Source organism: Elephantulus edwardii, unplaced genomic scaffold, assembly GCF_000299155.1.
Source record: "Elephantulus edwardii isolate Elephantulus edwardi_28Jun2011 unplaced genomic scaffold, EleEdw1.0 scaffold00005, whole genome shotgun sequence".
In the NCBI taxonomy this organism is placed as follows: Eukaryota; Metazoa; Chordata; class Mammalia; order Macroscelidea; family Macroscelididae; genus Elephantulus; species Elephantulus edwardii.
The window spans coordinates 2087395-2101078 of record NW_006399755.1 but is presented as its reverse complement, the minus strand read 5'-3'; the positions used below and the strand labels follow the sequence as shown (position 1 = coordinate 2101078).

The 13684-nt window shown below is 37.9% G+C and overlaps 1 protein-coding gene across 1 annotated transcript in view; it reads left to right on the top strand.

Moving 5' to 3' along the window:
- LOC102860280 (spermatogenesis-associated protein 6-like) overlaps nucleotides 1-13684 on the top strand; it is a 137071-nt gene that overhangs the window by 91627 nt on the left and 31760 nt on the right. Inside the window, exon 8 of the mRNA XM_006879802.1 lies at nucleotides 1551-1735. Within this exon, the coding sequence (XP_006879864.1) occupies nucleotides 1551-1735 (185 nt within the window). The remainder of the gene's footprint in view (nucleotides 1-1550; nucleotides 1736-13684) is intronic.

Here is a 13684-nt window from a genome sequence, read left to right as displayed (position 1 = left end):
GTGGAGCAAAGATTGAATCTGCCAGTGACTTCATCTAAGTTGGATCCACAATCAATACACTTGGTACCAGCAGTCAGGAGATAAAGAGACATGTTGCACTGGGAAAGTCTTCAGTCAGGGACTTTTCCAAATTTTTGGGGAGCAAAGTTGTTAGTTTGAGTATCAAGGCACACTTTATTCAGGCTGTGATCTTTTTCAGTCACTTATATGCTGTTGAGAGCTGGTTAGTGAATAAAAATAACAGAAGAATTGAAGCCATTGAGCTGTGATGTTGGAGAACAGTGTTGAATTTCCCATGAACTGCCAGAAGAACAAACAGATATGTTCTGGATCTGGAGAGGGTCCAGTCAGAGTGCTCCTTGCAGGCAATGGTGATAAAGCTTTACTTCAGATACTTAAAGTAAGTTATTAGGAGAAGCTGTCCATTGGAGAAGGACTAAATGCTTGGGAAGGTGGATGGATGGTAACAGAGAAGACCTTTAACTAAGTGGATTGACACAGTAACTGCAGCAGTGGGCGCAAGTGTGTCAGATGTCACAGGATAGGAAAAGGTACAGATCTGTTGTTTATATCATTATGAGTTGTATTTGTCTCAGTGGTACCTAACAACAGATAGCAACAGCCTTGTTCAGTAGTTAGTGAGGAAAGAACAACTCAGATTATTTAAATATTTCATTTTATAGTGATAAAAGTGATAAAATATAGCTCTGCTATATTTTGAATTTTACCTTCAAATATAGCTGTCATTGTTGTGTACCATTGAGTCAGAATAGACCCGTAACTGACCCTCCAGTGGGTTTTCAGAGGCAGTTAATCACATTGTTCTTACGTGGAGCAGCTGGTGGATTTGAACCCTGTGCCTTTGAGATTGCATTCCAGCTTCTTGGCACTAGGCTACCAGTTGTTGTGTTGCGCATCATAGAGTTGGATCTGACCCATAGCTGACCCTCGAGCAGGTTTTCAGAGACAGGGAATCACACAGGAGGAGACTGCCCATCCTTCTCCCAACTCTGAGTGACCTGTGGCCTCAAACCGCATGCCTTTGGGATTGCAGCACAGCTTTTTGCCAGTATTCTACCAGAACTCCTTAAATATAGCTGTGGTATTAGATTTTTTTTAAATTTTTAAATTTTAATTGAGATTTTGCCCAAAGTTTATAGAGACTTGGCTTTCCATTCATTCATTGTTGCACATTTTCCTCCATACTCCCCACCCCAGTTATCTTTTCTCTTTGTGAAAAAAAAAAATTCTTTCACTGTTGCACAATTTCCTCCTCCCTCCCCCCAGTCCACTTTGCTATGCAGCTCTTATACCAGACTATTGCATGCAAATAATACCTAATCATATATTCCTTTTATACAGTTCTTACCCTCATCTGTTTCAATGCAGTGTACATCATTTATCCCCTCTTTCTTAGTTTCTCCCCAACCCCCATACCAGTCCTATTTTATAACAGTGGCATTTTTTTAACATATGTGTTTGTTTGTGTATATGTATGTACAGATACATTCACATTGATGTTTATGCTGTTATATGCATGTTTTGAACAGGTTATCAGAACACCCCATGGCAGAGACTTTGATGACTCTTTGGAAAGATGTGATGAGTATTTGAATTCGAGGTCATGCACCAAGCCCCACCATTCAACAAGGACATTGCTAGTCCATTCATCACCCTCAACGATGCCTAAACATTCTACAAGCCCTGTGTTAAATCGAGCTTCTCTCAGGGAAAGGTAAAGTGTGGTTCTTGACTTATGAACTAACCTTTTGAATGGCCAGTTTTAGTGATTGTTATTTTAAAACATGATAACTATTTTTAGTAGGGAGCTTTAGTGTCCTACTGGTAAGAAGCTGCACTGCAATCCCAAAGACATGCAGTTCAGATCCACCATTTGTTCCATTAAAAAGGGATGGACAATCTCCCCTGTGGTTTAGTGCCTCTGAAACTGGAAGGTCAGCTACGAGTCAGTTCCAACTCAATGACACATAACTTTTTAATAGAGAAGTGATAGTGTGTACATATTGTTGCGATCATATGTCATCTAGTTGCTTAATACTCAGAGATGTATGCATATTTTTACTAAAAATACAGATTTTATTTTTCTTTTCATTATAATGGTGATGCTTTATTTTGCTGTGCATGGTATCTTGATCCTGAAGTTAATGTACACCAGTGTGAATCTTAAAGGTTTCAGCTCTTCCTCTTAAAATTATGTAACCATAATCTTACATTTGTTAAATTTTGATGTAAATGAAAGCATTTCCACACTTTTCTCTCTTTCTCTCTTAATGGATTCAAATGGAAAATTCATCCTCTCTGAAAAATAATTGTAGTAACATAGAAAAGTTGAGTTCTCATACACTGAAAAGCAAAAAGCAAACAACAAACCTAGGCATTTAAACAAATTTTAGCAATTTGAAAATCTAAGAGAGACACTATTTAAAACCTTGGAACTAGATTATTTTTACATATAGGATCCAAAATTAATGTATAGAATATATTCTTGTAAGCAACTCTGGTGGCTTAGTAGTAAGGAGGTACACTGCCAAGCCAAGGTCATGAGATTCAAATCAGTTAGCTGCTCTGTAGGAGAAGGATGAGCTGTCTCCTCCCATGTGCCTCTGCAAACTCAGTAGAGGATCAACAAGACTAGGTCCCGACACATTGATAAATAAAAGCTAATGACAACAACATATTCTTGCGATATATAAGGGCTATCAGACATAATTAGTGAAGTTTAGTTATAGTGTGTCCCAACAGTTTTGCTTAAAACTGATGATTGAACCAAGTGCTTGTCATCTTGGAGATTATAGTAAAATATCAATGTTTTAAACCAATAAATTTATTTAATCATCACTCCCCTGGTAGCCTAGTGATAAAAAGCTGTGCTGCAATCCGGAAGGCACGTGGTTCAAATACACCACCTGCTCCATGGGAGAAAGATGGACAGTCTCCTCCCGTGCAATTGAACTACCTCTGAAAATCGGCTGGGGGGTCCCCTGTGGATTGAGTCCAGCTCAACAACAGTAACATCAATCCTTTTTGCATTTTAAATGAATATGTAGAGTTATGCTGGAGACTTAATCCTGAGATAAAAAATTTTGTTTCTAGTTATTCTATTTTTGAATCATACCTGAGGATACCATTGACTTCTCTGTCTGAAATGTAAAAATAAAACAAAACCTACTACCACTGACTATGCAAAGGCTTTTGACTGTGTGAATCACAAATTATGGCTAACCTTGATGAAAATAGAACCCAGAACACTTGATTGTGCTCATGTGAAATCTATACTTGGGTCAGGAAGTAGTCCTCAGAACAGAGCAAAGAATGGTTCAAAATCAGGAAAAGAAGTGCATCAGGGATGCATCCTGTCTCCATACCTTTTCAACGTGTATTCAGAACAGATCATTTAGGAAGCAGGGCTTTATGAGGAGGAATGTGGCATCAGGATTGGAGGAAAACTCATCAACAACCAGCCTTGCTTGTTGAAAGTGAGGAGGACCTCAAGTGCTAATGGAGAACATCAAGGACTGTAATCTTCAATATGGACTAAAGCTCATAATGAAGAAGATAAAGATTCCACCACAACAAGATAAAAGTAAAGAATCCAATAGAAAAATGGGCACAGGATATGAACAGGCACTTTACCGAAGAAGACATTCAGATAGCTAACAAGCACATGAAGAAATGCTCAAAATCCCTAGCCCTAAGAGAGATGCAAATTAAAACAACTATGAGATATCATCTCACCCCAGTCAAAGTAGCAAAATTTAACAGAACAGCAAGCAACAAATGCTGGCGAGGTTGCGGAGAAACTGGAACCCTGATTCACTGTTGGTGGGAGTGTAAAATGGTGCAACCCCTGTGGAAAGCAGTATGGCGCTTTCTCAAAAAGTTGCAAATAGAGATACCATTTGACCCAGCAATTCCACTACTGGGAATATACCCTGAAGAGACCATAGCTGACATCCAAGCAGATATATGCACACCCATGTTTATTGTTCACAATAGCAAGGAGTTGGAAACAACCTAAGTGCCCATCAACAAACGAATGGCTAGAGAAGCTGTGGTATATTCGCACAATGGAATACTATGCTGCATTAAAAAACAAGGAACTCATGCAATATTATTCAAAATGGTTGACTCTGGAGAACATTATGCTGAGTGAAATATCCCAGTCCCAAAAGGACAAATATGGCATGATGCCACTAACCTCGGGGTTGGGGAGAGACTGAGTAAGATGGGTTCAATAATGTATACTGCACTGAAACAGAGGAGGTAGAAAACTGTTTAAAAGAGATATGTGACTAGGTATTTCTGTCATCACAGGAGTCTAGAGCGATGGCTACATGGGGGAGGGTTTGTAAAACAATGAAGGAATCTTTTCTTTTACTTTTCCATAATTTTTGACTCATGTACTTATAACTTGCTAGTTAAATTTGTGTCTTCTAGGTTGCAACACTCCCATGATACATCTTCAAGGATATGAACATGTATGGCTAAGCACAATTAATAACAGTGCATCTAAATTCCAAAATCAATCTCCATAATAGTCTATGTGTTTCTTACTGCCAAAGGGGCCCTTTAGAGTAGTGAGAGAAGATCTTCACCCTGAAACCCACAGCGTCCCTTTTCAGCAGGAAGTAGCTAAGAGAATACGCCATCCCCTTTTCCTTATGACTCAGGGTGAAGTCTCTCTCAGGGAGGAGTGATAGGGAATGGCAAAGGACACACTGAGAAAGGAGATTAATCAGAACTTGCTTTGACAAGCACTGTGGCAATTGGACAATTAAAACAGACATGGGGGGGAAGAAGAACGAACTGGGGAGGAGGGTAGAGAGAATGGTGCAGCAATGAAGGAATGAAAACCCAAAATCCCTGTAAATGTTCATTAAAACTAATAAAATAAGAAATAAAAATATTAAATTGCTCTGGGAAAAAAAAAAGAAGAAGATAAAGATTCTCACCACTTGGGCCTGTTGACAGCACCATGATAGATAGAGAAGAGACTGAGGTTGCAAGAGTTACAGCTTGTTCGACTCCACAATCAATACTTTTGGCACCAGGAGTTGGAGAAATCAAAAGACTAATTACATTGGGGAAATGTGCTGTCAAGGACCTCTCTAGAGTGCCAAAATCCAACAGTGTCAGTCTAGAGACTAAGGTACACCTAATCCAGGCTATGGTCTTTGCAATTAGTTGCTACACATCAGAGACAATGACTAATGATGACAGAATTGATGCCTTTGAATTGTGGTGCTAGAGAAGAATCTTGAACATAACATGGGCCACCAAGAAAACAAATGGGTCTGTCTTAGAGAGGGTGAAACCAAGTTTCTCCTTGGAGGCTAGAATTTTGAAGCTCTGACTCACATACTTTGGACATGTGGCCAGGAGGAACTGATCCTTGGAGAAGGATATCATGCTTGGAGTGATGGAGGGATAGCACAGAAGAAGACACCGAATGAGATGCATCGATACAGTAACTGGAGCAATGGGGGTTGGTGTATCAGAATCAGTAAGACCGGCTCAGGACAGAACAGGCTTCAGAGCTGCTGTATATGTATATTTGCAGACGATTCAATCACACATAGCAACAACAACTACCACTGAATCGATTCTGATTTATAGCAACCCTGTTGTTAGGTGCCTCCCATTCAACTACAACTCAAAATAATCCTGTGAACAAAAGCTTGATGCCTTGCTCTATCCTACACCATCATCACAATCTCCACTGTGCTCAAGATTATTCTTCCAGTCTCTGTGCAAATTCAACTTGTTGAAGATCCCTCTCACTGACCCTCTGTCTTTCCCAATATGATATGTTTTACAGATTTTGTAAGATAGTAAAAGTGTTACATAGGGTTTTCAAGATTATAAATTTTCACAGGCACAGACTGCCTCATTTTTGTCCTGCATAACCACTGAGAAGGTCAAACTGCCCACCTTTTAGTTGGTAGCTCTGTATTTAGCCTACAGAGCTACCAAAACCCCTTATCCATAGATATGTGTGTCTAGATACACACATACACCCACCACTCTCTGTGTAAAACCCCCAGCCCATTGCCCTCAAGTCAGAACTGACTCATAGCTAACCCTTCAGCAGGTTTTGAAAGAAAGAGATAGTCCATCTTCTTTCTGCAGAGCCATTGATGGATTTGAACTGGCAGAGAGGCACAGCTTTTGGCATAGCAGCACAACCATGCCACCAAAGGTCCCGTTGGTATATATGTGCATATATGTCAGGGTAGAGATATTTGTGTATTTATCTCTCTCTGGCTCTCTGTCTGCTATCAACCTACCTACTTATCTATCCTTTCTATATGTTGTTCTGTTGCTATGGGTAAATATTCTGACTTAATGGCAATGAATCGAGTTTGAAATGGGTATGTGTGTGTTTAAAATCTGCGGCCCTCAGGACTGTCTTTCATAGTTTCTGTTCAAACATTCCTCTAGTTTGTATAGCCCTGGGGTGTCCACTTGCCACACAGCGGTAACTTGTGGTTGCTGTGAGGCTGAACACTGTGACACTGATGTGTCAAATGCATTAATGGTTGGTTACCCATGGTGGGCAGTGTGGAGTGGAGCTCCCCGATTAAAACAAGCTTAGAAGCAGGAGTGTCATCCACTTCCATAATAGTTTGCCTCCAGAAACCCTGTGAACCTGGAGAGAGGATGAAAGATACCCAAGTGTTGAGGACTCTCCTTCATAGGGTCGCTATGAGTCACATGCGACTTGACGGCACTCAACAACAACAACATGTGTGTGTTTGTGTGTGTATACATCTATACATGTATTAGGTATAAAGTCCTTAGAAATTTTTTAACTGAAGCCTTGCCTCTGTAGTCTGTAACCTGTGTATAATTCTGAGACTGTCCTTGATTTCTGTGTCTATTCCAATGTTCAGGCACAAACAGCTGATTTCTACCTTACTTTTATCTACTTTATTTGACTATGTAATAAACACAGTATGCTTGATAAAGTAGAGAGTCACTGAAAAACAGAAAGTCTGACAGTGGGATGGGTTGATAGAGTGGCTTCAGTGATGGCTTAAACACAGTAGAGGTTGGGCAGGGTTTTGTTCTTTTATACATAGAGTGGCTTGGAGTTTGAAACATGTTGATGGCACTTAAAACAACAGTTCGGAGTTTGAAACATGTTGATTGCACTTAAAACAACAGTTATTTTAATTAGATCCTTTGTCTTCATATGTATAGCATGTGTGTGTGTATGTCCTATAGTTACTTTTTAAAATAATCTGTATCTAATTTTGTAAATATTGTCTTATTTTCTACCTATTCATCTATTTTACAAATATATAAATAGTTGTAATATGTAAATCAACCAGTACAATACAATGCTATTCTTAGCCTTGCTTGGAGAGCCCACCCTATAAGACTGATAAATGTTTCAATGAAAACATACTAATTTTTTTTAATTGAAGACAACTAAAGTCGGATATCCTTGTATTCATAGGTTAGTGAAGAGTTTGCATAAATAATGACATTTTGTATATCCGCTTCATGCAACATAGTGGCTAGGAGTAAGTGCTTCTTTGCTGGAAGGAATTGAGAAAATTTAAGATCAGTTATTACCTGTTTTTTCCTGTAGCTTGAGAGAAATGGGGATACTTTTAAAAATAAAAGACTATAATGATGTCTTATTTCTGAAATTTTTATCTGAGTAAACTTTAAAAAAATAATACTCCACTCTCTGTGGCACGCATGGTAAATAGTTTTTATTTTCACTAATGCAGAGCACCATATGAGTGTACTTTAAAAATTCTCTTAGTTTTTAAATTGAAATGAAATTTTTTTAAAAAAACAGATTTACTAGTTACAAAAACATTTTTAAAGTACATTGTGTATCACAATTAATCATATCTCTAAATTTAAGATATTCTCTGATCTCGCTCTTCCTAGCCCACCCAGCAGTGTTGTTGCAGAATGTTTATACAATCCATTGGAACCAATATACAATTTAAACTGATAGTACTCTATATTATATTGAAAAAAAATTGCAAATATGTAAGAGTTTATCTGAGTACATAGCCATAAAATGAAATATGTTTTTGCTAAGATGTTGTAAAATGGTAACACCATCCTCATATATGAGTAAACCACTGTTTTTTAAGTTTCTGGCAGTGAATTTAAACAATGCCTTTATTTCTAGTAAGAATTATTTTTGCTTTAAGCCCACTTAAAAACAAAAACCCTCTAGTTGAGGTTCAGAAGTTTAACTCGTTGCTGTTGAATCAGAACAAATTAATAGTTGACTCTCCCATGTGTTTTTTTGAATATGTAAATTGCATGAGAGGAGACTGAACATCTTTTTGTCATGGAGATCATTGGTGGATTTGAACCACCAGAGAAATGCCACCTTTGAGTTAGCAGCACAACTCTCAGACTACACAACCAGCACTTCCCCATAAAATAATTTAGATTATAAGTATTGTTTCAGGAATACTTGTCTTCCCAGGTGGTGTAAATATTAATGTTGTGGCTTTAAATTTATATTGAACTTTTAATTCTTATTAAAATTAGACTTTAGAGATTCCAAGGAATCTAATTTAAAATGAACTTAAGTTCTTTGTAATCATTCTTAATATTTTGAGTTTTATAAATTACAGATTGGTAGACAAGCATTCCTTATCCCACAGCACAGACTAGTGGACTCTTTACCAATAGCACAGACTGGTAGATTTTCTGATAGCGTCTTTGAAGAGTTCTACTTCAAGTTAAGTATTTGAGTCTCAGATTTCTTAGATGTGTTATAGACTTAGAAAAATAACAAAATCTACCATTTTGTTTAGTTACATCATATTTTCCATATGTAAAAAATTAAAATTTAGATATAATTTTTCAAATATTATTGGTTATATTCCTTAAATCATATAGAAATAATGTGCCCTTCTTAATAAGGGTTGCTACAACTCATACTTGGCTCCATGGTAATTAACAACACTAATGATAAAAATAGATTGCTGTGATCTGGAAGCTGTGCCACTGGTAATTCAAATAATAGCAGGTCACACTCAGTACGTTGCCGCAGTTTACATACTAAAATAGACTAAGAAGCATAACTGATTATCTACTTCTGAAGTAACACTTCCTGGAAAACACCCTATGAATAGGTAAGGGAGGAAAAAACCAAAGCCTCAAGCCTATGATTAACAGCAGAACATAGTCTGATACATTGCAAGAATATGATCCTTTCAGATTGGAAGACAGAAGGCAACTGGGAAAGAGCTGCTTCCTCCAAGTAGAGTCTACCTAACGATGTGGAAGAAGGAGAGCTGTCACCCAGTGAAGGACCTTCATTTGCTAATGGGGCATAAATCAAAATGAGGAACTACAAATGTCCATTAATAATGAAAACATGCATTGTAAGAAGTGTGAGTCTGGGAAAATAGAACTTGTCACAAGTAAAATGGAACACATAATAATCAGTATCCTAGGAATTAGTGAGTGGAGATGAACTAGTATTTGCCATTTTTATTCAGAAAATCTTAAGATCTACTATCCTGGGAATAACAAATTGAAGTGAAATAGTGATCATCATTAAAAATAAAATTTTAAGATCTTTCCTGAAGTACACTGCTGTCAGTGATAGGATAATACCGTTCTACATGAAAGGAACACTTATTAATACCACTTTTATTAAAATACATGCACCAAACATTTAAGCCAAAGATGATGAAATGTAGCATTTCTATTGACTTCTGCAGTCTACAAGTGATCAAATCATGCAATCAAGATGCATTAATAATTGGTGGCTAGAATGCAAAAGTTGGCAACAAAGAAGTTGGAGACAGAAATGAGGCTGGAGAACAGAGGATAGGATTTTATATAATGATTTATTAATTGTATATACCTTATTAGAAAAACAGACTTTGCATGATGGAATACACAAGAATCGAACTGACTCCCTCTGTGAAAGAGACAATGGATGGAGAAGCTCTGAATCAGCAATTAAACATTGCCAATGACTGACTGACTGTATGGGTGGAAAAATCACCAATCATGGCTAAAGAATATGAATTTGAGTCCATAAGTATAAAAATATGACCTGAGTTTATCTACCCCCCAAAAAAGCCATCTCAAAAAGAGATTGGTGTTCATAAACAACCTAAGAATAGATTTGATGCATTGAACACTGATGACTGAAGGAAGACCTGACAGGTTATGTGACAGTAGCATGAATGTCCTACATGAAGAATGTCAAAATTCAATGAAAAGACAGAAAGGAAGGAAAAGATCAAACTTAATGTCAGGAGAGACTGGAATTTGTTCTTTGATATAAAAGCTAAAGCAAAAGATTCTCTGCCTCTTGAAAAAGACAATAGAACAGAAAGGCAACTATAGAACATGAATCAAATTATTATGACTAAATGTGCACGATTTATCAACAATCTGCATTATGCGGATGACACAACCCTGCTTGCTGAAACTGAAGAGGACCTGAAGCACCTGCTGCAGAGCGTCAAGGACTGCAGCCTACAATATGGATTGAGACTCAATGTCAAGAAGACAAAGATTCTCACCACTGGACCAATTGGCAGCATCAGGATGGATGGTGAAGAGATTGAGATTGTACACAGCTTTAGTTTGCTTGGCTCCATAGTCAACAGTCTTGGCACCAGCAGCCAGGAAATTAAAAGGCGCATTGCCATGGGAAAGTCTGCTGTTAGGGACCTCTCCAAAGTACTGAAGAACAATGGTGTCTCTCTGGAGACTAAGGTGCGTCTGATACAGGCTATGGTCTTCGCAATCACTTGTTATGCATCAGAGAGTTGGACAATGACCAGGGAGGATAGAAGGAGAATTGATGCCTTTGAGCTGTGGTGCTGGAGAAGAGTATTGAGAATACCATGGACTGCTAGGAAAACAAACAGATTTGTCCTGGAAAGGGTTAAATCGGGTGGCTCCTTGGAGGCAAGGATTCTGAGGCTCCATCTAACATACTTTGGATGTGTTGTGAGGAGAGACCAGTCCTTAAATGGGACATCATGCTTGGGAGAGTGGAGGGACGGCGCAGGAAGGGAAGGCCCTCTATGAGGTGGATTGATTCAGTGACTCGGATGATTGGGATGGGAGTATCGGAGACAGTGCGATTGGCACAGGACAGAGCGGAGTTTAGGGTTGTTGTACATAGGGTCGCTATGAGTCGCAGGCGACTCGACAGCACATATCAACAACAACAACAAATGTGCAAAGATCTTGAGTTAGAAAACCAAATGGAAGAGCATGTTAGATATGTTCTAACTGAAAGAACTGAAGAAAAAAATGCAATTCTCAAGTTGCAGTACTGCAGAATTTTATAGGCAAAATATTTGATTATGCATGAAGCATGTGAACGCTGCATATTTTTAGTCATTGAACTTACTTTTCTTTGGATACTTTTGCTCTATAAATGTTTATTATAGTACAGCATTTTAGAAGACAAGTCAAAGGCAAGCATCAGCATTATATTGTCAATTTACAGGATGAACTTCCAACTTAAGCCAGATTACAAGAGCCAGAACACCAGCTTGTAACCCATTTCTGTGCTTTTAGACTGGCCTCAGTGTATTTAATTTTTATTTACTCTTATCCAACCTAGAATAAAATTTTGGTTTTATGCCATTAAAAAAAAAAAGGATGGACTTTAGAGTTACTGTTAAAAAGAATTGGTCAATACTGAGTCCTTTCAAAAAGTAGCTTATTATCAAGAACCTGTGGTACTGAAGGAAGAAGTTCAGGCTCACTGAAGGCATTGGGCAAAAAAGAAATACAGACAGACCCCATGAATTACGGATTAGAATGAGGGATCACAACAAACAGATGTAGCCATAGAAGCGCTCTATAATCTGTGCCAAGAAATTTTGAAGATGTGGCCAACCAACTGGAAGAGAGCTGTATTTATTCCCATTCCACAAAGAGGTGATCCAACACAATGTAGAGATTAGCCAACTCTGTCATTAATACTCTTTCTCCTTTTTTGTTCAGTTCATATGCTGAGCAAACAATCCAAGAAGGGGGACTAATGAAGAGAATGTACCATCAGGAATGGAAGAAAATACAACCTTGCTTGCAGAAAGTGAAGACTACTGCATAACATCAGACACTACAGGTTTCAATAAGGATTACACCTTAATTTCAAAAAAGTATAACTCCTCAATGCTAGACCCACAGGCAACATCCTGATAGATGGAGAAAGTAGTGAAGTTTTCTGTGATTTCATTTTCCAGTATTGTCCATCAACATCTATGGTAGCAGCAGTCAAGAAATTAAAAATAAAGATATTGCACTGGGAAAATCTACTCTGAAGGACCTCTCTAAAATGCTAAAGAGCAAAGGTGTCAGTTTGAAGACCAAGAAGCACTTGACTCAAGCCATGATGTTTTCAGTAGTTTCATGTACATTTGAAAGTTAAGTAGTGAATAAGAAAGATTGGAGAAGAATTGATGCTTTTTAATTTTTATGGTGGATAAGAGTATTGAATATCCAATGAATTACCAAAAGCATAAGCAAAGGGACAAAAGAACAAACCTGAAGTAAGAGCATCCTTAGAAGCAAGGGTGTTGAGACATCATCTCACATACTTTTGACATGTTTTCATGAGGGGCTATCTCTTGAGAAAAACCATAATGCTCGGAAAAGTGGAGGGTCTTTAAAATAGAAGACCCTCAACAAGGTGTATTGATATTGTGACTGCAACAATGGGATTGGTCACGGTGGGGGTTTCAAGGATGGAACCGATCAGGAGAAAGTTCTGATCTGTTGATCATAGGATCACTATGAGTTGTAGTCTACTCTGTTGCACTTTCCAGAATACGTTCTATTCATATAAAATTGTAATTTGGGAAGTAAAAAGTACTTAAATAATATGTAAGCACTTCACTCATTCCATTACAAATCAGTTATCAGTAATCATATGGATACATCATAATCAGACAGATCTGGGCATTTTCTTAATTGTGTAGGACAAAGTTGCTCAAATATGTTTTTGCTGTTTTGAGTATGGAATGAAAATGAGATAGAAGAGATAGATATGTATTCTTACTTGAAACCCTTAATCCCAAACTTGAGGCTCTGTTGCAGACCGAGGCTAAAGTATTTTTATAAATATTAATAATGAGACAAGCAGCCAGCAATGAGATAGAACAGAGAGCATAAAACAGGGGGCCAACAGTTCTCGACTGAAGGGCCTCAAGCCATGCCTCTCTCTGTATTTATTGATAATCAGGGGAAGTAAATCATAAAAAAAAATTCCTTGTAAATGAAGCCGAATTTTTCTCTATTGTCATCCCAATGCTCTAGCTCAGAAAGTATTTCACATGTAACACTCCCTCTGTAGGGGGGCCCCAGCTGTCTCCTGTCTGCAGGGAACAAATGGATCATTTTTTGTGATCTATCACAAGAGAAATCCTAATTCTAATTCCTTCAATTCCTGAACAAGAGTTTTTATATAATATTTGGTATGAAGTTTGACTTCCCATAAGGCTCTAATACAAGTTTGTAAAATAACCATATTTCTTTTTTTCTGTGTGTGTGTGTGTGTGTGTGTGTGTGAGATACATCCTGTCTCCATACTTTTTAAATCTATATAGAGGACATATCATTCAGGAAGCTGGGCTTTGTGAGAAGGAATGTGGCATCAGGATTGAAGGAAGACTCATCAACAACCTGCTTTATG